Here is a 27,647-nt window from a genome sequence, read left to right on the forward strand (position 1 = left end):
TATTTTACATAAGCACATGCAACATGAGGATGGATATGAGGGTACATGTAATTTTATTCACTGCTAAAGGCCTCAAGTTAAGAATGTCACCATATTCAATCCATAAAGCCATGAACCAAGGGCATTTCCTTGGCAGCCACAGAAATATCTTCTAGCATTTAAATGCAACAAGACTGTTGAGTGTCAGCCTGCTGAGGCCTCTTTATCTTATAAAGTTTGTTATATTCGTCTGTCATCAAAGTTCAGAATCAGAGATTGTAAGGAACATCTGGTTCTGTTTGTTTCTCAGAATTCTCAAGTGAGTTCTTAGAATTCTTCTGTATTTTGTTTTTAATTGCTATTTTATCACCAACAGGATGAAGATTCGTTTTTCACTTGCTATCTTTTCCTCTCTTAACTTTGCTTCAATATATGGTTGTCCTCAAGACGAGATTCACTTTAAGCTACTTTTTTTCCTAGATTCTGATGACATTTTGTCACCAACAATTATTCAGAAAGGAATCAAGTTAAAAAAAAAGGAGATTTGGAGGGGAGTGGCAAGATCACAGACTTGGGATGTGAGACATCTGCCATCAAGTCCCAGCTCAGTCAGGAGTTGTCTGTGGGTGAATCGGATAGCATCCAATGTTTATTCAATACTATGTGTAGAAAACTGGGGAGGGGCTGCGAAGCTCGAATGAGATAGCCCCCAACCTTGTGAAATCTATAGTCTAGTAGAAATAGAGGGCATTCACAGAGTAATAATAATATAAAATAATATAGAATAAAAGCAACAACAAAGTATAAAACAAAAAAGCTAAGTGATGTTCAAGGGCTAGGGCAAAGTCATTATTGACTGGGGGAGATTAGGAAAGATCTCACAAAGGAGGTGGCAGTTAAAATTGGTTCTAAAGAACAGCTACCTTGGAGAAGATTCATAAGTTGAAGAACGTGGGTGGGAGTGATGAGGAATCAGGAAGGCATAAAAGCCATAGGTAGTATGAGTAGAGCCATAGAGGAAGGAGAACAGAGTATATTTAGAAGCATTGAGGAATCCTATTTTGCTGAAGCAGAAACTATTTGGAGAATATGATATACATTTCTAAAGATCCATTGCTACCAGACTTTGCAAGGGCATTAATGCCAAAGGAGTTTTATTTTATTTGGTAAGCACAAGGGATCCAGTGAAAATGCTTGAGGAGCCAAGCGACATGACCATATATCCACGCATAAGGAAAATGTTTGTGATAGTAATACGAGGAGTGCATTAGTAAAAGGCAAGAGTAAAGGCGAGAAGACCTGTTGAAAGGCTATTGGAGTATTCTAGAACATCAGTAATGAAGGTCCGTATTAGGGCTACAGTAGTAGAAATAGAAAAGAGATGATGCAATTCAAGAGATACTCTGGAAGTAGAATTAATATGACTTGCTAATCAATTGGATATGGCAAATGAGAGAAGAATATTAATAGTATCTGCACTAGTCAGAGTGAATCACTAAATCAATAAACATGTATTAGGTACCTACTATGTAACAGGCACTCTACTAAGTATCTAGCCCAGAATAAGTACTTACTTAATTGTTCTTAACTGGCTGGTTTGCATCTTCTTTCATACAAAGCTTTCATTTCTTCATTTTAGATCTGCCTGTTCTTATTTTCTGACCACTTACTTACTGAGTAATATATCTTAGTCTTCTACATTTGCATGGATTCATTATGGACCATTGATATAAGATCTTTAGCTGAGAAATTTAGTATGAGGACTTTTTCACAATTAATTGTTTATCTGCTGATTCCAAGTTTACTTGGTCACGGACTTGGAAAAAAATTGGGCCAACTGCTTGCAAACATCTTGGGCTGAAGTCATACTGGCTTTGAAAGACATGAATGTTGTTTTTCTGCTAATAAATTATTGGAGAATAGTGTCAATGAAGAGAAAATGCTGTGGTTTTCTCTGGTGAGCAATCCAATAGCAACTAGGAGAACAGATTTTTGCTCAACAAACCAGGTGCTCTTCTTCACTGTCATGGACTTGCTGATGGAGTATTTTTTAAGGCTTCCCTGGTAAGTTCTTTCTAAGTTAACTCAAATCTGGCCAGAAGTTTACTTTCTAAAGGCCTAATGACAGTGTCTTTTGGGGTACCTTGTTTTAGACTGTTATGCTTGATTTTCAAGAACTCTACAGTCAATTACAAAAGGCTTAGAGATGATAGGAGCACAGTGCTCTAGGATTTATACTAAGGGGAAATGTCCACAGGAAGTAACAACCCAGGAGAAGGTCTATTGACTTCAAAGTACAAAAAAATTAGCAAATAGAAAAAGGAAAAACATTCAAGGTTCAAAAAGCTTGAGACCAGGACTACAACTTTGACACTGAGTGTATTCACAGTACATAGAGCCATTTTATATCAATAAACACAAGATGTAAGACTCACTGTGATCTCAGATGTGTCAGATGTCCCAGAAGACGTGTCAACTCAACTTCCCTCTAGAGAATGCCAAACTCTTATCTACATAGAAGATAACTGTCTCATGCGGGCAGTGGGTTTACTCAAGATTTTGGGTGGAAATTGGGAATGGACACACCAAGGAATCAGTCTTTTGGAAAAAGCCCTCATTAGTCTTTTCCTTTAGCTCTGCCTTCTTGACCAAAGCAACTTGGTTCTAGTGATACTGGCAAGAATTTATTACAAAAGTTGGATATGTTTTATAATTGCTACTGCTGATAAATACCAATTGTGGCTTTTTTCTTCTAGGACCATCATTAAGTTGTTAGCTTATTATCAAATAAATGCAAACAGTTAAATTAGTTATTATATGCTCATTTTTAGGCTATGATTTGATGCCAGTCTGGAAAAACATAATACATCATTTGAATGGAAATCCACCTTTTTTCGTCCTGAAGGTTTAATCCTGTGTAAAGGCCATAGAGCTTATTGGGCATTTGACATATAGGATATTTTTCTGTTATTTCTTCAGATAATGCTGAAGGTCCCTTTCAACTAAGGTCTTAATAAGCCAGGCTTTGGGGAGTCATTTTTACATGGCAGCCAGTTCTTCACATTGTGACTACATGGCCTCTCAAAGAGGTAAGGGGAGTCATTGCTGCATCTGCATCTATAAAAGTTATCATTCACATGACCTCCACACATCAGAGTCAAATGTATTCCAGCTTGTGCTGTGTGGGCTTCTTTGTTGATTTACTGGAAGTAAACACACGGGGTTCCCTAAATCAACCATACAGGCCATTAAGGGCTGGCTAAAACCACAAGGCATATAAGTCAGAGAATTTGGAAAGAAGTAAAAAGCTGTCTGGACAAATTTAGCTAAGTTAAAGTTTGTTTTGACATTAGGCACTGCATGAAGAATCATGTGCAACAGCACAGGCCCAAATTTGTGTATGGAAATGATTTGTTTCAAAAGTTTAGGATAAATTCCTAAACATTTCAGATTTCCTTCTGAAATCTAGAAAACCTCAAATCCATACCTGATTTCATCACAGTGACAATGGGTATAGATTTGTTTGTATATTCTATAAACATTTGTTACTATGCCCTCCATCTAGTTAGCAAATACCAATGCCATATTTATCAACTTATAAAAAGTTGATTGCCAGTCCTGTGGTGCTCAACAGCTCTGGAGGCATGATCGCCATCTGTTGTGACAATGGGGATTTCTCAGCTCGGGGTGCTCACAAACCTGCTGGCTGTGGACTGTTACCCATCTGCCATGCTGCCATGGTCTATTAACATGCCATGGGACTCAATGGAATGGCAGGTCACACCTGAGAAATGCAATCTGGGAACAGGTGTTGTTCCTTTGTGAATAGAACTATAACATTCAGAAACAGTGATATTATAAAAGGACCAGACTAGCTGGGGCTTGGGAGTCTGGTCACAAGGGTATGGATTACGATAAGCACTGTCCACATTGCCTGGAAAACTATCCTTACAAATGATGTTTGTGCCTCAAGGGATGGAGGTTTATAGTTCGACCTTCCATTCACACTGAAATAGAATTAGCAAAGGCTACAAGTCAGTGTGTTTTGACTTTTATGGATATAGTAAATTATACTTTTGACAGGCTAGAAGTCTTTTTTGATAATCAAATGAATGCCTCTAATTCTGTTGCTTTTGGTAGTACTAATAAAACAATAATAGCTACCACTGGTTAAATGGATAGCAGGCCTGTGTTAGATTCAGACAGGATCAAACCCTACCACTGCCATATACTTGCTGAGAATTCATAACAAAGTCCTTTAAATTTAAGAATGCTGATAAATACAAGAGTTGCCCAGAATTCTAGAGCACCCATAATGGAAAGTGTCACACAGCTCCTCCAAGAGAGGCACGATGATGGGATGCATAGTTTAGACACAGCTAATAGGGACATCTGTTTTTGCTTGGCTGTGCATATTTCTGACAAGGTTTTGTTTTTCTTTCTTTTTCTTTGGGAGAGAAAAAAGCAACAAATCAATGCTTGTCAATGAAGAAATTAAATTAAGCTACAAAAGCTTAAAAATGAATAGTAACTTAACTTTTCATTCTGCTAATGAACTTTTGAAGACTTTTAAAGTTGCAGATGAGTTTCCAAAAGGCATTGGTAGCAGTATTTTCCATTCACTATTCTGATAAAGTCTCTTATTGAGATCAAATATTTGTTGAATGTCTACCATGTGTTAAAACTAAAATTTCCATAAAGTGTTCTGGGAAAATGTACCTCATATAGTTTTCTAAAAATCTAGGGCAATGTTTTGACCAGAAAAATGACATATGACTGCACACTCCTAGTACTCTTTGAAAATTAAGTTGTACTAAATGAGTACTATATTTAACTACTGTAATCATCAAATAATGTATAATTGAAAGCATACCCCACCCAAATGTCTACTAAGTAGAACTTTCTCTCCTTCTCTACCCAGAGAGGAGAGATGAAACTGAGGGGATGGGAGAGAGAGCATTGCAACACCTGATTTTCCCTCCCCTTAGTGTGGGAGCACTAAAGTATTTCTCTCCCACTACCTCTACCACTCAAACTCTATCATTTCCCTCCTCTGCAACCACACAACCAACACAGAAGTCCCTGTGGCCACCAACAATATTCTTTGATTGGGGAAAAGATTCCCTGGGTTGAGCTGAACTCCCCCATGAAATCTTTGGCACTCTAAAATTCTATTATTACTTTGTTATCTAAAAGTTTTTGCATTTATTATGGCACTCTGTCACTACGCCTAACTACTCAGCATTCCTACTTCTCTCCATTTCCCCCATACCTGGCATTTTTTGTTCCCAAGGGATCCCCAAAGATATTCTCCATCAATGAGACTTCCACACTGAAACTTTAGCAAATCCGATCTAAACTTTTTCCTATGTAACAGTCAGCTCACATTTCCCTAAAACAGAGTTTTCCATATCACACAATGCAAATGTAACAACAACAACAAAAACAAACAACAAACCAAAAAACCAAAACAAAGCAAAACAAAAACAAACAAACAAAAGAAACAAACCAAAAAACACATCCTGCACTTTCAGTCAAAAGCTAAGTGCTCAGCACTTTGTAGATACTACATGGTACAGAATGGGGTTTTTCTCTGTGTGTAAATGTGGAGATTAAAAGCATTTGCCAGTGTACCATCTGATGGGAAGACTGAGGCGGGGGGGGGGGGAGCCTGGAGGAAGTTAATGGTCATGAGTACCTTGGAAATCATTTTGTTGTTTCCTTACCCTGAACAATCTTATTGACAAACCACTATGGCTACAGAGAAATCCTAATAGAAATGGTTCCACTGAATGGACATGCAGTTAAAAGAATATGCACTGAATGGACTTGCTGTTTAAGGATACTTGGATATTGGCTCATGTAATTAGGCCCAATATAAAGAGGATGTTTTTTTCCAGTTATCTCAATCCCTTAATCCTTCTTTGTTGGTGAGCAGAGACTCTGATTCTGGGTCCTAACCTGTGCACTCAAGCTTAATTTAAGGTTGCTTTATTCATAAGCAGTCTTAAAGGATTGTGAGTTTCTGTTGGGAACTGGAGACCACTTAAATTTTCAAGAGTTTCTTTGCTCAGTAAAAATTGATCAGCCCAACTGGGAATTTCTTAAGGGAAAGTGAGAGAGAAGATATAGGATCTGATGATAGGAAGTACTACATTTTTTCAATTAAAATACTGGCTCAATTGTGTTATTTGCTACGATTCCAAGATTCTAGAATGTTTGGTTTGCTTTACTTTAAACTGTAGGAGACTGAATTATATTTGATCACAGATACCCAACCTTCTTTTCCAGTTTTATTGTCATATTTTGATGATTATCCCTTCCTCCTTTATGCTCTGAGAGTTTCTGTGACACTCTTCTCATCTGATTCCTCTCCTCCCTATGTTCATGGGTCATTATATATCCCCGACTACAGATGACTTCAAGGTCTATATATTCAGCTCAATCATTCCATACTAAATCACTAACTGCCTCCTAGATATTTTAATCAGGGTGACCTGGACACATATCTCACTCAACAGATCCCAAAGAGAATTCCTTATTTTTCTTCCCATCTTCCATCCTATTTCTCTACCACTTCTTTTAAAAGTACCACCATCCTTCCAGTTACCCAGATTCACCACCTTAGCATTATCTTTCTTTGTTGTTTTTCAGTCATATGTCACTCTTTACCTCTACTCTTCATTGTCCTCCCAAGTCTAATTCAGTTATCAAATCTTGCTGTTTCTACTTCCATGGTATGTGTCATATCTGCACCTTTTCATCACTCATAGGCACTGCTTTACCTCTTTAGTTCTAGCCAAATCACCTCTTACCTGGGCTTTAGCAATGGCTTTCAAATTAGTCTCCTTGCTTTATCTCTTACTACCACCCTCCACCCAACTGCCCAAATAATTTTCCTAAAAGAAAGGTCTGACCCTGTCACTCCCATACTCAGTAAAGCACAGTGGCTCCTTCCCTACTGCATAAAAACAGACAAACAATTTATGTCGAAGTCAAGACTTGACATGACTTACTGGGATATTTGTTACTTGAAAAGAAACCTCCACATGACTAAAGTATAGGCATTGTCCATTAATGTATCATATGCGTTTCTCATTGCAGCAAAACAAAATCATAAACCACATTGTAGATGTGAATAATTGATGAATATCAGCAATAACTATTGTTATTGTCATGGAGTTGTAACTTAGATTTGGGGAAAGTATAAAAAGACCCTAAGTGGCCAGTTTCTGTCTTATTTTAATGCTTTTGGCATACTGTGTTTCTGCTCAATGACCACATTCATTTTTTGGAATGTAGAAGTGGAAAAAGTTGTTATATAAAGAAAAGAGACCAGCTCTACTGGGGAATATGCTTTTTTGGATCCCACTGCTTTTATGGATAATCTGGGTTTTATTTAAAGCCCTTATATGTCTCTATCCATTCTTTCTGGAAAGCTAGAGATAAGCAAGTCTCATATGATTCTTATATATGCTTCTTTTAGAAAGAGCTACCCTTCACTCTGCCTTAGTTCTACCCTTAGCTCTGTGGGAGTGTATATCCTTAGGTATGAATTCTATCAATTTGTCATTAAAATAGTAAGGATATGTGCATGGAACTCGGCTTATTTTTGTTTAGGCAAGACATATACACACACATACATACATACAAACACACACACACACACACACACACACACACACACACACGCTTCACTCAAATTCAGGTAAACACCTTCAGGGAAGTGGGCAGAGGAGAGAGATTTGTCTGTTAGAGCACATAAATTCAGAAAGTATGGAGATTTTTGTTTTCTCTCCTGAAGCTACAGCTATGTACAGAGGACTCAGATCTTTCTTAAGGGTAGCCTTAATCTTGAAGCAAGGGGTTTCTGATAACAAATGTTATTGCTGACATCCATATGATCTCTGAATTTTGATTTCTGGGACCCTGGATCTGGCCAAGGATGGAACTTTGAAAGCTGATGGTGGTGAAGCCATCATGGGATGCTACAGTCTTTATGTATGAAAAAGAAAATGCACGCCAATTCCTAGTGTGTATAAATGTATAAAGAAGCATGTATAAAACTGACCAATCTGCCATTTTTGACCAGATCTCTATGTCATCTTGTTACTATACAGTTATGGAAGTGTAAGCTCTACTGAATGTTTGGGACTACTGATCCTTTTGTGCATTGGAAATGGGAGATCTGATTTATCTTCTTTGGTTGATGAAATTCATACTGGTAATAAAAAGCTGACTTGGGACTCCCAATTTTTTTTATTTCCAGTTGTACTACTAAAATGTTTTCTAAGGATCTTAACAAAATTGCTGATCTTTCTCTAAGGAAATGGACACATTTGCATTGATTTTCTCCACTCCAAGAATAGCTGACCTATGCTTTCATGTTTCCCACTTTATTTCCATATAGTTTAACAGTTATCTTGGACCTCTATGGGAGGGGTACTCTATGGAACTCGATCACTGCTCATTCAGTTTCCCAAACTCTTCCCTATAATGTGACTCGTAACTTTTGTTTAAATATCAAGATAGATATATGTTTGTAGGAAATTTGAATTCAAATATGTTTGTAGGAAAATTGAAAGCAAATGACATTTTTGGAAACCATCATATCAGTAATTCAGCTTAGTTTGATTGTGTTGTTTACATACACCAAATGGATCTTCTGCTATCTAGTTAATGAAATGTTTTCCAAATAACACAGTCTTGGCTTCATAAATAGCTTGGAGGCAGGGAAGACAGGTCTATCTTTTTAGAAGTAGCATAGTGTATGACAGAAACTTAGTTGAAAACTCCTTTTTTCCCTATGCCTGTGCAAAGTAGTATTACAATAGGGTGTCTGCTAAGCTCTACGATTATATACTAGGGCTTGACTTAGACTAGAATAAAATCTATTGACTAGAAAAGATTCCAGTTATTGAGAAAAATAAACACAAAGAATCTCAGACAGAAACCACCTGAGATAAACAAAAGGCTAATGTTTCTAATATATTCTGATCTAATATAGGTAGAGGCTTATGAAAAATATACTAATTTGTCAGAACTCAATTGAGCAGATGGTGTATCTTATGTGAATCATCAAGATTAAATATTTCCCATCCCTGAGGTATTTTTGTATGCCTGGCACTAATCTACTTCTATTTATCAATCCAAAGAGCAGGATTTTATTTGAGTAGGTCAAACAACTGGACCTTAGGAGGAATAGGCTAACATCAGGAGCCTCTCTTAAAAGCAAGTATTTTCATTACTTCAAGAGAGTCTAATATAGAATGTCAGGAATTTGTAATTTTCTGAGAGGCCTTTGTGGATACTGATTTAGTTGAAAGTGTTATTTTCGTCACACTTCAAAACAGATCCCTAATTTTTCTTAGGTCCTGAATCAGAAATGACCTGTACATAATATGTCTAACTCAGTATGGGGAATTCAGTAATTCAACATTTTGATCTGTTGAAAAAAAGGCTCTTCCAAAATCTAATTTTGCTTAGCAAGGCCTTTCTTCTTACAAAAATATCCTCCAGGGAATACTTTGAAATACTTAAAAAGACAAAGCCCCCTCATATACTTCAGGAGTATTCACCAAAATGATAACTTACAAATATGCTGATTCTAATCCACTATCAGTACTACAAATACACTGAATATTTTTGCAGGAATAATATTAGTAATAACTAACATTTAAGTAGCATTCACTATGTTCCAGGAACTGTGCTAAATGCTTTCCACTATCTCATTTGATCTTTACAACAAGCCTGAGAGGTAGATACTACTATTTCTACCCCCGTTTAACAGATGAGGAAACTGGGGCAAATAGAGGTTAAATGACTAGCCCAGGGTCTCATCCCCTTCCTGATTCTGGCGTGACACTCTATACAATGTGCTACTAAACTGGCCAGTAGTGATAGTGATATGTATCTATTCCTTCACTCTTTCTTGAGTCCTCTTGTAACCAATGACATACAGCTCCAAGTAACTAGTCTGTGTCTATGAAAGAGTAAAAATGACTACATTAAATGGGAGTCAAAGATTTGTTTCATTAACCAGATAAATCTATTCAATTGAGTTACCTAGTTACAGAGAACTAAGACCAGAGGCGTTTATAAAGGTTCTCTAAGGGATACTATGAAGCTACAGGTTTCATTTAACCTAGATTAGAATAGTTTTAGTTGTGGTTTATATTTGAAAGTAATAAAACCACATTGCTTTACAAACTTTCTGTCTTTGAAATTGTCACTTATTTAGATGGGTGCCCACCTTCATCAATCACAACTTGATTTCACCTAACTGGCTGATTATAAACAGCGGGCCTACTTGGAATGAGATTCAATCAATAAAGTTCTAAGTAATATGGACTACAGATCAAATCATTCCTTTGAAAAGTCATTCTCAGCTGATTTTCAGTCCACTGACTCAGGGTCTGATTTACGTGTGGGTAAAGTAGATAGGTGTATCTATTATATAGGATAAGAGAAAGTATTGACATAATTTCATCATTTAAATAGCTATTTCTTCCACTAACAAGCTATCTTTATGAAATACAAATCATCTTGAGGAAAAGTCATAACGAATATAATGAATATTTCTCATTTACTAATTCTTTCCCATACCTGAGAAGGAATCCAGAGGTCCACAGGGGTCTCCTGAATAGCCGGCTCTCTCAGCGGAGTGCGAGGTCTAGCAGCAGGCATCAAATGCTTTTTAAGGGAAAAAAATGGAAAAGTATATTTTGTTGTTAGGTAACAGCAAACACTATCAGCAATGGCTTGGAACAAATATATCTCAATGTATTTTTGCAATATACACATACATAGTAGCACTTCATAATGACTTTTCTTACTTTGCACTATGTCCAGGATAGTTTTTTCAATGCCTTTTAAGAATCAGGCTAAATCAGTAAGTAAAAGAGCTCTAGATGATCTTTTGGTGTAGATATTCCCTTCTAAAGAGAAGTTGTGTGGTCTAAGGGTTAAGGAGCCAGGCTGAAGCCACCAGGACCTGGTTTTAAGGCCCACCTCTGACTAGTCATTTATCCTCAGGGCCTAAGATATTCTGTAAATCAAGAAAAGGTTTGTATTGGTAGAGAGAGTGTCCCTTATGAGTTTCTTAAACCAATGAAATCACAGGTCTAATGGTGCACATATCATGGGGTTGGGATGATTACAGAATACAATAGCACTGCCCGGGGAAGTTGAGGTGCCAATTATAGAGATCTTGTCAGAGAGCAACATGATTCATGATTAGATTGAAGGCACCCAAGGACAATTTTGTTTTGTTTTTCTCTTTGACCTAGCTCTGCTCTGACTATTTCAGTAGACTAAAGACCCTAGGACACCCTGTCCTGACTTCAATTTGAAGCCAAAAAGAGCCATCTCCCCAGAATCAAATGGATTAAGGGACTAGTAGGCTTGCTTCCCATGATACACTAATGAACACTAGTATAATCAAATTTCTTCACATCAAAGATAATTATATAAAGTATGCCCTTACTTAAAGGCATTAATTGATGCTAAAATATCATAAATGGGGTGTGTGGGTTGAATGATGTAACAGTGGGACTTTCAGCCTTTATAATGAAGCTCAGTTATAATCTATTAATGATCTTATCATTTCTTGTTAAATAGCACCCGGTAGAGCCATATTACTCCACTGATCTCTATCTATAGAGACAATGCCATACTGTAAGTAATGAAATAATACAAAAGATGGGGTCTATATAAAACTTTGAGAGCCTTTCCAAGCATACAATGAGATCTACTCCTTTAGAATCTCACATACAAATTTGCTAAAGGTTTCTAGGAAGTAAAACAAACAAACAAACACAAGCTTACAAAATTATTTGCTTTCTTACCATAGGGTAAGTCCGGATAGTGATCACATTTGGATCCTTTAAAGCAGAGTCAGTTATCCCCAGCTCATTTGCAGCCTGTTTATGGGGGGAAACAGAAAAAAAAAGTTTAGCTATATGCTAAGAACAAATCAACAGTAACAATAAACTATATAAAAATAAAAGGAAAAAGAAGAATAATTGGCATAAAATTTGGTAAGGCTAGAGAACCCATAAACAGATAATTACATGATATCATTTATGCTTTTTTTCAATTATTTCCATCTGAGTCTAATTTCAGTTTTTTATTTCCCTTATTTTTGCCTCTGTGAAAATGTTATTTTATTAAACGACAAGCCAATGTTCTTGAAATTTTGGTGGTAAAAGTTTGTCTTAAGACTTGTTGATATATTTCCTAATGGATGGATATGAGTGAAAAAAAATTAACTGATAAAAAGCAGTTGCCACACGGGGGCTAAAAGTTAAGAGACCACATTAGCCAGCAATCGGTTACTCTCTGTTAGAGGTAACACCAATTGAAATCACAAACAAATTTGTAGAACACTAGAGAGAAGAATGTTGGAAGGAAAGGAGAAAAAAAACAATTTTATAAAACAGCAAGACGCAATAAAAATGAAAGAGAAACGTCTAAAGCAAGCTCAGCATGAGGCTCATTTAAATTATGTAATGACAACTACATTTCTAGATGAAACTCAAACAACCTCAAACAATTAAGGCTTCTGGAACCATTTTTAATCATCAATGACAAAAGAGCTACCACAATTGGACTCTAAAAAATGCCCAAATGCCATAAGAAGAAGTAGAAACAACACTATTGAATATAAGGTTAGAAATGTCAGCTATATCTTACCAAGGAAATGTATAAACTACCTCTAAAGGATAGAAAAATAATTTTACAAGACATCTCAGGGAGGAAGAGAAATAAATGGAATAGGGTAGCTCAATGATATTATTACCCCCAAAAAAGGGCAGAGAGAGAAGATCATTGATAATTATCCAAACTGGACTCCAAGGACATACTGAGAAATGGATCTTATTTATTTAGACACCTAGTATAAAAAAGCATATTGGATCAGGATCAGAGAACCTGGATTCAAATCACTTCTGAAATCCCATTTCTGACCATTTACTTCTTGTTTGACTTTGGGCACATCATCTCACCCCAAGATTATAGCCTGTTAATATATGTTTATCACCAATATCATTGTGGTTGTCCTCTGCAAGATCCAAATGACAAGGGGATTTTCCAATAGATATCAGGGTCCTCTCGATACCTTTGTTTGGAGCTGACCCTGTACAGATCACATTCTGAGTATTGGGGTTTCAATAAACATTTAAAAGTAAATAGTTATTCCTTCAGCTTTTAGAATGCCAAAGTTTGGGTCATGAATTCTGCAGGAAAACTGGAGCAACTCAATTACATGGTTAGAGGACATACCAAACAAAACTTGTAGAGAAATAATAAGGTGATCATATTTGCTTATCTGTCTACACTGATATAGGGCAGTTAGATAGTGCAGTGAATAGAGCATCAGGCCTAGAGTGAGGAAGATCCAAGTTCAAATCTAGCCTCAGATAATTCCTAGTTGTGTGTCCCTGGGCAAGTCACTTCACCCCGTTTGCCTCACTTTCCTCATCTATAAAATGATCTAGAGAAGGAAATAGGAAATCATTCCAGTATCTTTGCCAAGAAAATCCCAAATGGGGTCACAAAGAGTCAGACATGACTTAACAAATAAACAACTATACACTGTTATGATATGACTAATTTACAAAAGTGTTCACAAGTATATGGAATTGTAACACAAAGAATAAAAGACAGAAGCAGGGAAGGCAACACAATGTGAAAGATATGGAGAGAAGGAACCCCTTTTCACTCTGGCTGTGCCACTAACTTGTACCCCATGCTAACTCTTGAAGTTTCAGCTTCCTCGTGTAGGTAAACTGAAGACAATGGACTAGTCAGTTCCAAGAATCACTTCAGCGCTAACATTATATTTTAGGCTACCAAGGTGCTTTTTTAACTTTCTTTTTAAATGCCTAAGTTTCTGGTAGTACAATATTAAGTGCATTTTTCTAAGGAACATTAAGTATAGTTTGGCAGTGTTGCTTAAGGTGCCAAAGATCACATCCAGGGTTCTTGATGAGAAGAGAAATAACTTATGAATTAGCTATGAAGGAGCTTTAAGAATAAGAAATTATGTTTGTATAAAGCTTTTTAAAAAGACTTACTGAAGGAGATTCCCAATCAAATCTCGAGAGAGGGCCATGTGTGTAGTCAGCTTTTAGAAGTTTGTATTTTTACCAAGTCTATTAGAGTTACATTTTCCATGCATACTTTAAGCATCTGATTTAAACACACTCTGTCAACTGTGAACAGTTTGATGGCTGTTGGAGCTGTCTTCTACCACCTACAGAATACTGCATTCTAATGCCCGTTACATCAAGTAGAAATAGCAGTCTGGGCTGGGAAAGTTTAAAGTTATGGAAATATGTCTTGTTTTAAAGTCGTCCAACTAGGACATCATTATAATTTGCAAATTCTACTCAACAATGTATTGAAGTGTGCTTGATTAGTGAAATGGTGAAAAAACTGTTAATTTTTTTACAAAAGTATATCATCAAATTTTTCATTTGCTATTGTCTTTAGTCATTTTCATTTAGGTCCATCTGTGATGCCATTTGAGGGTTTTCTTGGCAAAGATACTGGAATGGTTTGCCATTTCCTTCTCCAGTTCATTTTACAGATGAGGAAACTGAGACACACAGGGTGAAGTGATTTGCCCAGAGTCACACATGTAGGAAGTGTCTGAGGCTGAATTTTGATTCAGAAATGTGAGTCTTCCTGACTCCAGGCCCATCAAATGTAGAGAAAGACCAATGTATCATGTCCTCATCCAATCCTTCATCACAACCCAACACCCAAAATAACAACTGGAATATATATCAGTCAAATAAGATTTTCTGAATTTGAGAAAATTCCTTCCCTAGTTTAGAATGTTATCTGAACCTGACTATAGGTAATGATTTTCTCATCTCCCCCTCTTCTTTCTGTTAAAGAAAGATCTAGATCTAGATCTGATCTAGATATTCTCATTCCCTTTAAAAAAATATAGAACAAAACTCTACTTCTGTCTGAGAGGACTTTCCACTTTCATGAGGTCCTAGATTCTGTTAGTTACTGTTTGATGATGACAAACTATGGGTAGAGGTTTGAAGCTTCCAGATCAGAACGCCAGTCCAAACACTGTTTCTCAAAGAAATAAGGGATGAAGAGCAGACAAAATGTACAGGGGGTAGTTGGAGCTGACATTTTGGGTAAGAAAGGTAAAAAAAAGTTCTTTCTATTTATCCCATGACTTTTCAAATCTGTTCTGGCATGTTTAAAGAGAAGAGGTATTCAGCTTAAATCAATGCCACTCTGTCCACTGTGACCCTATGAGAACACAGGGGTGGATAGTTCTGTATGCTAAGATCCTGGAGGGATTTCTTCTTGCCTTACTGTGTCAACTGCAACCTATTTGCAGAAGACATACAAATCTATTTTATCCATTTCTCATTATGTCCTTGGAGTCCAGTTTGGATAATTCCCTTTGTAAAATATTTCTCATGGTTCAATATCCAGATGGTTTAAATGGGGAAGATTTCCAGCAGAATGGTGGAGTAACCACCCATCATATTAGCTGTCCTGAAGAGGGATGTATATTGAGCTGAGCATAAGCTGAAATTGAAATTTGGGTTTTTAATGTTTCATTCGCTGGCTCCATTGTGGAAAAAAAGGTGGACCCTAATTTCACTCCAAGGATAAAAGTGGCAACATCAGGTAATATTGTTTTATCATTCTTTTTAAATTAAGAGGCTGAGGCTCCCTATCTCACTCAGTCTGATAGTACAGTGCTCACTCCCAGGTATGGAAGCTTTGATGGGCTCCATTTCTGATAGGGGCCTATTCACTCCTCCTCAGGCAGCCTACTGATCTTTTACTGCTGGGTGCTTACCCTATCAGTGCTGAATGTAGTACAGACACTTATTGGCTTTAGCCCCACTATGCAGCTTAGAATTCCTGAATTCAAGTGATCCACTAACATCAGTCTCCCCAGTAACAGACACTGCTAGTTTGCACCATCAGGACTAGCCAGCTTTTGTTAAGAAAATTAGGTTTGCATTTTTACAGTTAAAGGTTCTGATAAAGGCCTCATTTCCAAAATAGATAACTGACTCTAATTTATAAGAATCAAGCCATTCTCCAATTGATAAATGGTCAAAGGAAAATTGAAACTATTTCCACTCATATGAGTGTTCCAAATCACTACTGATTAGAGAAATGCAAATTAAGACAACTCTGAGGTACCACTACACACCTGTCAGATTGGCTAAGATGACAGGAACAAATAATGATGAATGTTGGAGGGGCTGTGGGAAAACTGGGACACTAATGCATTGTTGGTGGAGTTGTGAAAGAATCCAGCCATTCTGGAGAGCAATCTGGAATTATGCCCAAAAAGTTATCAAACTGTGCATACCCTTTGACCCAGCAGCGCTACTACTGGGCTTATATCCCAAAGAAATACTAAAGAGCAGAAAGAGACATATATGTGCCAAAATGTTTGTGGCAGCTCTTTTTGTAGTGGCCAGAAACTTGAAAATGAACGGATGCTCATCAATTGGAGAATGGTTGAATAAATTATGGTATATGAAGGTTATGGAATATTATTGTTCTGTAAGAAATGACCAACAGGAGGAATACAGAGAGGCCTGGAGAGACTTATATCAACTGATGCTGAGTGAAATGAGCAGAACCAGGAGATCATTATACACTTTAACAATGATACTGTATGAGGATGTATTCTGATGGAAGTGGAAAGAATCAGCTACACCCAGAGAAGGACTAGGAAATGAGTGTAAATTGTTTGCATTTTTGTTTTTCTACCCAGATTACTTCTACCTTCTGAATCCAATTCTCCCTGTGCAACAAGAAATTCAGTTCTGCACACATATATTGTATCTAGGATATACTATACCACATTTAACATGTATGGGACTGCCTGCCATCTAGGGGAGGGGGTGGAGAGAAGAAGGGAAAATTCGGAACAGAAGTGAGTGCAAGGGATAATGTTGTAAAAAATTACCTATGCATATGTACTGTCAAAAAAGTTATAATTATAACATAAAAAGCTATAATAAAAAACAAAAAACATACTTAAAATTCTTGTATGATTCTTCATATGCATCTTAACAATATCATACGTTGCCTTCCTGAAAATGGATATCAAATTGTCAAAGGAAAGGGTAAAGTTCCTTACAGGAAGCATGGAGTCTCTGTTAAAGTCCCCTTTTATTGAGGTTCACATTTAAACAATGTTCAATACTGAGAAAGAGAGAAATGGATCTGCTAAAACAATAATTCACAGAGTTTGGAAGTCTTTTGCAGCTATGTACCTCAGCGCTTCCATCAAGAAATAATAATAAAAATAACACATGAGAAAAGCTGGTTCATCTAGCATTCTCTTAACTAGAAATTTCTCTTAAGACTTGTGAAGTTAGATGGAATAGAGAGGATTCTGGTGCCTTTTAAGTGATGAGAGAGAGTTGATGATGCTCACTCTACATATAACTCCTATTCTCCCTCTAACCTTTACTAACCCTTCACAGGTTTCACAGTGAGGGAGAAGGAAGATCATAATCTACATTTCTAGGTCTAGGAAGCTCCCATCTATATTACTATCCCACCACACTTTCTGGAGATTTTGGCAATAAAATCTCTGTTAAGAAGAGGGTATAGAAACTGATCATGTCCTGTTATGAAAGAATCTGATGGTAAGATATTAACTTGAAGCAGAAGGATCTCTACTGATTATCAGATAGGTCCCTGTCTTATTAGAGAAGACAGCCTCTTGGCATATTTGAGCATTCATCAAACGTGTTAAATAAAGGCAACCACAGGCAATGATGACCCAAAAGCTTGGTAAGACAACCTCCCACTGCTTGAGATGTTAAGTTGATAATTTGTATGATCTGCAAATGATATAAATATCCAAAAAAGTTCCCTACCCCTCATATAGAAGATGGCATTAGGGCTATGTCCTGAAGGACCCGAAGGAATACAGATGACCCAACCCTTGGAACTAAGGTTCCAGTAATCCTAAGTGCTTCCAAATACCGTAAGTATGACCCTAAGGGTTTGTGGAGAGGCAAAAAGGCATTCATTTTATCCCAGTAGTTAGAGTATGCCAGGCTCCCTAGGCCTAGGTAGACTGTGGTGGGTATTGGTGACTTCCTGTTGTTGGGTCAGTCATAATGGCTCAACTTTTCCAAAGAAACTAGCTCACCAGCTGAATTTATGTCATGGTTTTTGAGGTGAGACAGACTAGAAACTACACAATTTACTAATGTTTCCTGTCCATGGAGTAATTAGGAAGCATTTATCAGAATTAAAGGGATGTGCAAATCTATGTTTATCAGCATGCTGGCGAGAGAGCATACTGCACATCTAGAAGACCTTACACCCCATGATTAATCCCCCCTTTTGCTTGTAAATTGGTGTCAGCAATATAAGCCAACTTGTATGTATGCAGTTTTTCTTCTTTACTTCCCCAAAATCAAAGCTTAGCATCTGGAATAAAAGCTAAATACAAAATGTGGCATAATTAGTAGGGGACTGGATCAAAAGCACTTTGTAGAAACAATTTTGTCAAAATACATTTTTAGGGCTATGTAGTAGCACTCTATAAATATAAGCTGGAATTTATTTTGAAATTTCTATCTCCTCTGAGACCAACAAGGGACATCCACAAAGTTAAGGTGGTCCTAAAATTCTAAGTATCAGAAGATTGCCTGCCTTTAGACAATAACTTGTCAGCCTAGTTTCTGAGCTCAGACATTTAGAGCTGGATTGATCATTTATTCCAAACCTTTCATTTTGTAGATAAGGAAACTGAGACTTAGAGATACTTACAGGCCTGACATTTTCAGAGTTCTTTAAAATGTGACTGGCTCTTCCCTAGAGGAAGCTGGATTAACTTCTTGTCAAATATCTGTGGATCCAAGGGAAATTGCTGTACCTAAACTAAAACGGCTATTAGAGCCACTCCCACTAACTAGAGAGGGGATCTAGTCTCTGAACTCAATATGCCTGTTCTGGTGCCATAGCATGAAAAGTCAGTTGCAGCTTCCCTATCTTCTATCTATCCTTCCCTGTTTTCACACAGTCAGTGCTTTGTGACCAGAAACTCAAAGCATGAAAAAATCAAAAGCAATTCATGTAGATTAATTATACTGTTAATTAAAATTATTTTCTAGAACTAAAGAGAACTTTGCTGATTTGCTATTGTTAAGTGTGATTTTCATTTTCAAGAGGCTCCAGACCATGGATAAAATTTGCACTATATCCATACCAAACTAAAATGAAAAATATACATACATATGGTGATGAAAAGCGGAATGGGATTCAGAATACCTGAGTTCTACACTGGGTTCTATAAAACACTAAGATCTGTGACCTTGGACAATCTACAATCTGTGAGCCTCAATTTCTTCACTGGTAAAGTGTTGGGATAAATCTATAGATGGTGGGGAACTTTTTTTCTGCCAAGGCCTCTTTGGATGTTTAGAACATCATTCATGAGCCATACAAAATGATCAGTTTAAAAACTCAAACAGGAGGAGGTTGTTGTCCCTGCATTTCAACTCATCATGGCCAACCGTGACCTTAGCAAATGATTTCTCAGGCTTCATGTGGCCTGTGGGCGAGAACTTCCCCACCCTTGGCCTAGATGGTCTCTTAGGCTCTTTCTGCAGCACCAAATCTTATGAGCCTCTGATTTATTCTTCCTGGTTTCAGTTTCCTCATGTATTAAATAAGTTGGATTTGAACTAATTACTAATGCCTGAGATTCCTTCTAGCTCTGAGATGATATACTCCTTAACTCAGCAGATTTCCCAATTACTTCTGAGAGTCTATTAGTAATCCTAAGAGATGAATGCAAAGAGTTTTGAAGTTCAATCTAGTCCAGGTTAATCAGCTACGGCGATGAAATAGAAAAGGGTTGGGGCTAAATGAACATGCATGAGTCTTCTTCTTTTTCCATTAAGCAACACTACCCTAGGAAAATGTTACATATTCCAAAGCTATCATAAAATTCAAGGTGAAATTAAAGAAGATAGCAATGTGTTGACATGAAAGCTAAAAAGAGAGTATTTTCTTTTTCTTAGAAAATACACCTTCTGAAATCATGATTTCTAATATACAAAATGATGAACTTGCTACTAGAAAGTATATTTGACAACATAATATCTTTCATTTCTACAATATACATGTTTTTATAGACACATGAATTGCTAAAAAAAAGAAAACTGAGAATTGTGAGAAAGGTACATATGTTGAAATGTTTATTTAACTCAAAGGTAATAAGATATTCTGGCAGGGTAGATGTAATACAATTATCTGAGAGAAATATTTAGTCCTTAAAGTTGACCTAGCCCTCACTAAATATTGCTATATTTAAATTATAGATTGAAAAGGAATTTTCTAATGAACACAAAAATATACTCCAGTTCCAGATGATGCAGATGATGTTTGTTAATTTTGAACAATCTAATAAGATTGGCTTTTATTTTCATTTGTTTGTTTGTTTGTTTATTTATTTATTTATTTATTTATCTGCCAAGTCACTTACTTATTCATTTACCTATCAATCTATTTATTTATTTTACAGTAGATTGTTGTTTAAGTCATAGTACATAAGACTGAAGATTTGAAGATACAAGCAATGTCCTTTTGATTTCATTAGTGATACACTTAACTGTTTTATTACACTCAGGAAAGAGAAATGTCAATTTGTTTGTGGAGTCTTTGAAAATAAACACATTTTAATTGGTGCTCTATGCTACACTGTCCCCCATGAATCTGGTCTCCATATAAATCAGGTCCCCTTTGGCTTATATCCAAGGACATCTAGTTGCTCAAGTACTGAAAGGAAGAAATATATACCAGAACATGAAACCGTGGGCAAGCTTCAGGATGATACTCACATATAGGAGAAGGTCTGTGCATGAGGCTGGACAAATCGCAGGCCCAAAGGGCACTTAAACTTTAGGTACTCTCTCTGAAAATTATGAATTTAGGCATTTTCTTCAGTTCCCTTTGATGATAGTCTAAAGACTGTCCTATTGATGGAATATCAATATTTGTGCCTGGGTTGAAGGAGGAACCTTTTTCCTTTTAAGATTAAGAACTACTATTTCCTTTTTGTAGACCTCAATCTGGCCATAGATTATCAAAGATAGTCCTTCCTCAACTGGCAACCAGTACTGACAAGGAAATATAAAGGAGATAACTGTGTTAAAAGAAATAATGAAAAAGAAAAGACTTGTCTTCTTTGGGGTGATTACTATCATATCAAGTTTATGTCTAATGGTAAAGATACAGATTTCTGAAAGTATCTGAATTTAAAAGATTTTCTCCCATGTAGTTAGACATGTCAAAAAAAGGCCCCAAACAAGAACATGGGGTAAAAAGGCTGCTTTTTTCCTTAAAAACAACAAAGAAACAACAAAAAACCCAGGTTGCATTGAAATAGTTTGGTCGATGGCAATATCATCATTAAAAATTAATTACCCTGGTGAATATTGTACATATCAAAAACATAACAGTACTTTTCACATTCAAGTTTTGGAATTTTTTTACTTTTCTATATTTGAAATAAAATAGTACAGGATAACTATGAGACAGCAATTGTCTTGGATAGTTCTCTGTTTCTGCTTTGCTGTGGCAATTTTTTTTAATAAGAGGATTATAGTTTTACATTTTTTCCTATACAACTAGCTCCATGACAATCCTGACCACTATTGAATACAAAAAGTCAAGATCTTCTAACACATGGCATCTTAAAGTTATATTTCCAGACCTTTAGGAAGTTAAAATGAGTCAAAAGTTCCTGACATCAATTTAGTGATTATTCTTTGTATCTATTCATTCAGTTTCCAGATCTACAGTTGTAGAGCCCCATATTTCCATCTTGTTCCCAAAAGTAGCATAAGAATCTGTGCCACATGTTTTACTTTATGTCCAAAATATTAACTGATCTACTAATCTCATGTTTCTTTAAAAAAAAAGGAATAGCCAAATCATGGAATCATAAATGACAATGACAATGATGCTTTTTCAAAATTATTAAAAGAAAACTCTCCAACTTGGCAAATATTTCAACATTAAAAAGGAATACTCTATCTTCTATTCTTTAAACTCCCCTAAATCAAGGTTTAAGTTTGTAGATTACTGCTTCTATGACTTTTTCCAGAATGTGGCATTTGCTTAACGCCCACATTGATCCAACTTTTATGGAATATTGAGCAACTGAGATACTTGCTAACTGGCACCTAAAGCAGATGTAAAATGTTATTTGAAGTTGATCTATTCCACTTTTCAATGACTCCACATTTCTGCTCCTAAAATGCACAAAACTGAAGGAAGTATAGAATTGCCATTGGTCCTATCCATTTTAGCTATACCCTGGAAATATGCAGAGCTAATATTATTGTATTATGCCAATAGTACTGCTATGAGAGGAGTATAATTTTTCATTTTGGCATCCAGAAAAAAAGAAGTATCATGTGACATATACACTTGTTTCAAAGAGATGCTTGAAATCTGAGACAATTTATGGGAATGATGCCACCCAGCAAAAAGTAGGACAAGAAGCTCACTGAGGATAAATCAGTGAAATCAGGGTCTTGGAGACAAAGCCTCAGTTGTTCCCAATTTAGTTATAGCACTGATGCTATGGACATATAGTGTATCTTTCTTCTGAGTATCTGAAAGCAATTTCAATAATATAAAATACCAAGATCTCATAAATTCTTATAATAGTTCCATTATTTTTATATTATGCTTTACCTAAGCAAAAATTTGGAAGGATTTGAAAAAATTTAGCTAAGGTTGGAATTTCGATTAAAAAAATCCTTTAATCTTTCTTTCTAGTCCTCTTGAATTAAAGGTAGAGATAGCAGCATTGTCACATTAATGTTAAATGTTCAACTGCTATATCAGGATAGATTATAGTGAGTCATTAGGTTCTACTGGTTAATTGAAGAATATATTTTAAAATTAGCTGACAATCCAAAGACTATAAGTGAATTAATATTTTCAGGAGAAAGTAGTTTTTAATTGGACAACTTTATGCTTTATTTTCAAAGCATATATTGACAGAGTATGGCAGAATATGAAGGTTTTTCCTACAAGGACAATTGCATGGATTGCCTATGAGGACATCCATTGATCCCATTGTGAGGATATAAGGAGCCTCAGAGTTCGTGTGATTCAACTCTTGAATTTTATAGAGGAGAAAACTAGAACCAGAATAAAGAAACAGCTTATGTCACATTTTCTTCATGTACCATGTGGCTCTTCTTATTGGAATGATTTGTGTAGTTTGTGTTTGCTTCTCTCAAGCAAAACAGAAAAATGCATCAAGCTCTGCAAATGGAAAGTAGATGTTTTAAGTGATTGTTCTTCCAGTTGTGGGAAGAAGTGATTAAAGGGCTTTTTTCCATCTATAATTTCCACCATTCTTTTTGAATGTATGTTAAATGTACAATGCATTTATCTTCAGGAACCTAAATAAAAATGCAAAATGTATCTCCTGAAGGATGGTTATGTCATATTTTTGCTAAAATATTACATATTCATGATATCAAAGTAGCAGTCTATTAGCAGCAGCATCCTGTTGAATACTAATGCAATTCAGCACATATGCTGGTTTTCAAATCCTACATTATGCATGAAGTGTGCTACTTACCAACATTGTATCACCATGTGCCTGCTATATTGGCATTCCCAGTTAACACAGCATGGAATAAGAGGATGGCCGGCATATTTGCAAGGTTAAAAAAAGCTTCTGTTACACTTTCACTCAAGATATTCTAAATTCGTGCCTGAACCATGGACTGATTTGGGTAGTCATTCACGCAATCAAAAATATTTATTGAATAGCCCTTATGAGCAAAATTACATAGGGAGATGAGTTCAACATCATCCCTGTCCTCAAAGACAAAACATTAATATTTTTGGAATTGCAACACTGAATAGCAGTGAGAAAGCTAGCTTTGGATTCAGGAAGAGACAGGTTTGGCCATTTGAAAATAATATAGTATTATATTCTAGCATTTTTCAAGCCTTGAAAAAGAACGTCTTCAAATAATAACTGTGATTTGGGATTTGCCAGAACCTAAGTCAAATGCTGTCACAGAGCTGGTTTTATAAAAGAAATATGACAAGAATAGAAAAGTAAGTATTTTAGTCAACAAGGACAAAGCATATCTAATTCCTCAAATAAGTGGCTAATAGATTTTACCTTTTCTTCTAGCTTTCCATTTCTGCATCTATAAAACTAGGGGCCCTACTTATCTTACCTTTCTCTCTACTCACAATGTCACAACCCCACATCAGGTGCCCATAGTCTCTCCCCTGCATTATTGCAACATTCTCCCAATTGGCCTCCTTGCCTCCAGGGTCTTCTCATTCCAATCCATTCTACATGGAGCTGCCAAAGTAATTCCACTAAAGTAGAGAGCTTGATCATGTCACTCTCTTCCTCAAAGAATTCCCGTGGCTCCCCTATAACCTCCAGGATCCAAATTCTTCAATCTGCCTTTCAAAATCCTTTATAATTTCGTGTGACACTATCTTTGCACATTTTATGATATATTTTTTTCCTTGAAAACATTCAACAATAGACATATTGGCCTTTATTTCATTCCTAAATAATACTACTTCTTTGATCTGGTCTCTTTGCTTTATCACTGGCTGTCTCCAATGCCAAGATTGTGCTTTCTTTCTTCCTCCCCCAGCATTTTCTTCCAAAACTCAGACCAAGGGTCAATTTCTACATTAAATCTTTCCTTATCCCACCAGAGGCAAATGTTTGTCTATATCCACTCTCTCACATATGCATTATGTCTCCCTCTTTAAGAGGATGTAAGCTCTTAGGGACATAACCAGTCTGATTTTTGTCTTCATAATCTCAGTATTTGGCAGAATGCTTGGAATGTAGTGAGGATTTAATAAATGCTATAGGTTAATATAGTTATTCTAAATTACAATGAAAGAATGATGCCTAACATACTGAGGGCAGGGGCTTTCTTATCCTTTTTTTTGATTTCTTAGTTTTGCCTTTGTACCCTCAATGGCTTACACAGTATTCTGTATGTAGTAGATGCTTAATCATGACTGTAGAATTGAATAGGGAAAAATTTAACTGAGAGACTCAGGGCAATGTATTTTTTTAACATAACTTTTTGGATCCCTACACAGAGAAGATCCTGGTTATTTTGTTAAAATTCTGATTCATTAGGAGACAACTTGATTTACAGAACTTCATGTGTTTACATAAGTGAATTTATAAAGGTTAGCTTTAAAAAGTGACAAGTGCTCTGCTTGTTGAATCTGGATTGTGTTCCTGAAATAATGTTTCCGCTATATTGCACATGGGTTGAATATATGCATTGGCAGGTGATGGAGAAATGGAGAGGTTCAACTTGAAAGATTAGCCAAGCTTAACTTTCCATATAACTCAGCATGGGATTTGGAAAAACCTATAAATGTTGTTCTTCTAACCTTGACTAATTCTTGTGGCATTAGCTATTGAGAATGAGCTCAAAAGAAGCTAAAGTATTAGAGATACTGGGAAGTCAGTCATAGTCAGGCCTGCCATTTTGGAACCAAAGGGCTGCTGTTCTGAAGCATGCTTCCATGTTGAACAGAGTACCCCTGAGCAATTAGGAAGCATGGGATAGAGATCACAAACCAGGGACCTGGCTGTGTCATTACCAGCTATGCCACTTGGGCCAATCCTCTCAGCATCATTTATCTCACTGAAAAAATGAAAGAGTTCAGCTAGGTAACTATTATGCAAGAAACATATCAGCTATTACTCTTTTTTTCTTAGAGTTATTTCAAATTATTCTCCTTCATGTATTAATCTTTCTAGCCAAAATGGACAGCTGGTTTTTCCCTATTAGGATTTGGTATATTTATTTAATTATTTTACTAAATCATATGTTCATATTTTCTTTCGGTTTTTTGTTTAAGAAAGGGAATTCTAACTTTCAAATAAGAGATAATTTATAGTCAAATCTCACTAATTAGGAAAAATTATGTAGGCCAATCAGAACATGCAAAGTCTATATTTAAAGAAATGACTCACAAAAATTAAATAAATGCAGTTTGCTTGCTTTTGATAATACATATTGAACAAATGTATAAAATAGCATTCCATATTCATATAGAACTTTAAAACTAGCAAAGTGTTTTATATATATTCTCTCACTTCAGCCTCACAATCACCCTATATAATAGGTACTGTTGCTAACCCTGTTTTACAGATGAGGCTGAAAGAAATGAAATGACTTGCCCAGAATTTTACAGTCAATACATTTTTGAGACAGGAATTAAACCCACTCATTCCTGATTCCAAGACTCATATTCTGTCTACTATATCACATTGTACAATAGGTATAATAAGTTAATGAAATAATGTTTTAAATCATAACTTCTCTATATTACATTGTAAGATCACAATAATAAAAGTATTTATCACAGAAAAGCTGACTGATAATCCAAAATTCAAAGACTTATTCATTCCTTTTTGTTTAGATCCTAAACATTTTGTTAGAAAGAAATAATTTCAGTAGCCAGTTTGGTGGTACAGTGCTGGTTATAGAGTGGTGATTCCAGAGTCAGGAAGATGTGAATTCAAATCCAGACTCACATATTTCTTAGTCCTATAGCCTTGCACCAATCATTAAAACTCTCTTTACCTTAGTTCGTTCAGCTATAAAATGGGGAACAATTCAATACCAACCTCCCAGGGTTTTTGTGAGCACCAAATACTGGTACAGTGCTTGGCACATACTAGGTGTTATATAAATGCTAACTTTTATTATAAGTTTCTTTTTTATTTACTTAATGATGAATCTTTTACATACATACATACATACATACATATATATATATATACATATATATATAACACCAATTTTAAATCAATGGTGTATAACTCAATGCGTTTTTCCCCTCTGTGAACACAAGTGGAGACTGTTAACAGTTAATATTTGTAAATATGCCAAAGGGAAGATATTAAACTTTGGCAAAATTCTTCTGTATGTTAAAGAGGGGTTTGCAGTATGACTAGGAGAATACAGATGGGGGGGCATGGGGGTAACTAAAATGTAACCTTGAGCTGAAAGTAAATGGAGTGAGATCAATGTGAATTCATAAATTATATGAAATTTTCAATAGAGGCCTAGGAAGAGCTATGGGACATAGCTCAAAATGCATGATGTCATTTCCTCCTACTTAGCACTTACTATGTACGACTAATGTCATCCATACTTTAGCAGTGGTATTTCCAAGCAACATTCCTGCTAAGTTTAAAAATGTATTATTATATAAAAGATCCTGAAGGAAGACAAGCTCACTGGCAATTTAATTCCTCAAGTATTCTAGCAGAATCCAGCCACTGTCAATGAAAAAGAGAACCTTCTGCTTGGTGAAAAATGTTTCTGTACACTGGCTGCTTTTTTTATGAAGTTTCAGATATGTAATTTCTACCTTTTTTTCTTTCCTGAATTGCTAAAATGACATTTTAAAAGCTCTACACATTTTGGATACATTTATGCTGAAACTAATATCTCCAAGGAATGCTATACTGTGTCTAACTGCATTTAATAGCTGCTGAGAAACCATTATTTCCTTTCTTGATATGTAGGAAGGTATTAAGTTACAATTTTGTGTACTATGAGAAAGCCAAAGAAGCTATGGTTCTAGAT

General features: G+C 36.0%; 1 protein-coding gene across 8 annotated transcripts in view; it reads right to left on the reverse strand.

The window, feature by feature from the left end:
* LOC141548465 (protocadherin-11 X-linked-like) overlaps positions 1-27,647 on the reverse strand; it is a 571,918-nt gene that overhangs the window by 332,678 nt on the left and 211,593 nt on the right. For all 8 annotated transcript variants that reach the window (XR_012483963.1, XM_074277360.1, XM_074277358.1 and 5 more), the window contains 2 exons: positions 11,826-11,900; positions 10,585-10,671 (listed from right to left, as the gene is read on the reverse strand). Coding sequence is in view for 7 of the 8 variants with exons in the window: in XM_074277360.1 (XP_074133461.1) it covers positions 10,585-10,671; positions 11,826-11,900 (162 nt within the window). In the remaining variant the exon portion in view is untranslated. The remainder of the gene's footprint in view (positions 1-10,584; positions 10,672-11,825; positions 11,901-27,647) is intronic.

Source organism: Sminthopsis crassicaudata, chromosome X, assembly GCF_048593235.1.
Source record: "Sminthopsis crassicaudata isolate SCR6 chromosome X, ASM4859323v1, whole genome shotgun sequence".
NCBI classification, from domain to species: Eukaryota; Metazoa; Chordata; class Mammalia; order Dasyuromorphia; family Dasyuridae; genus Sminthopsis; species Sminthopsis crassicaudata.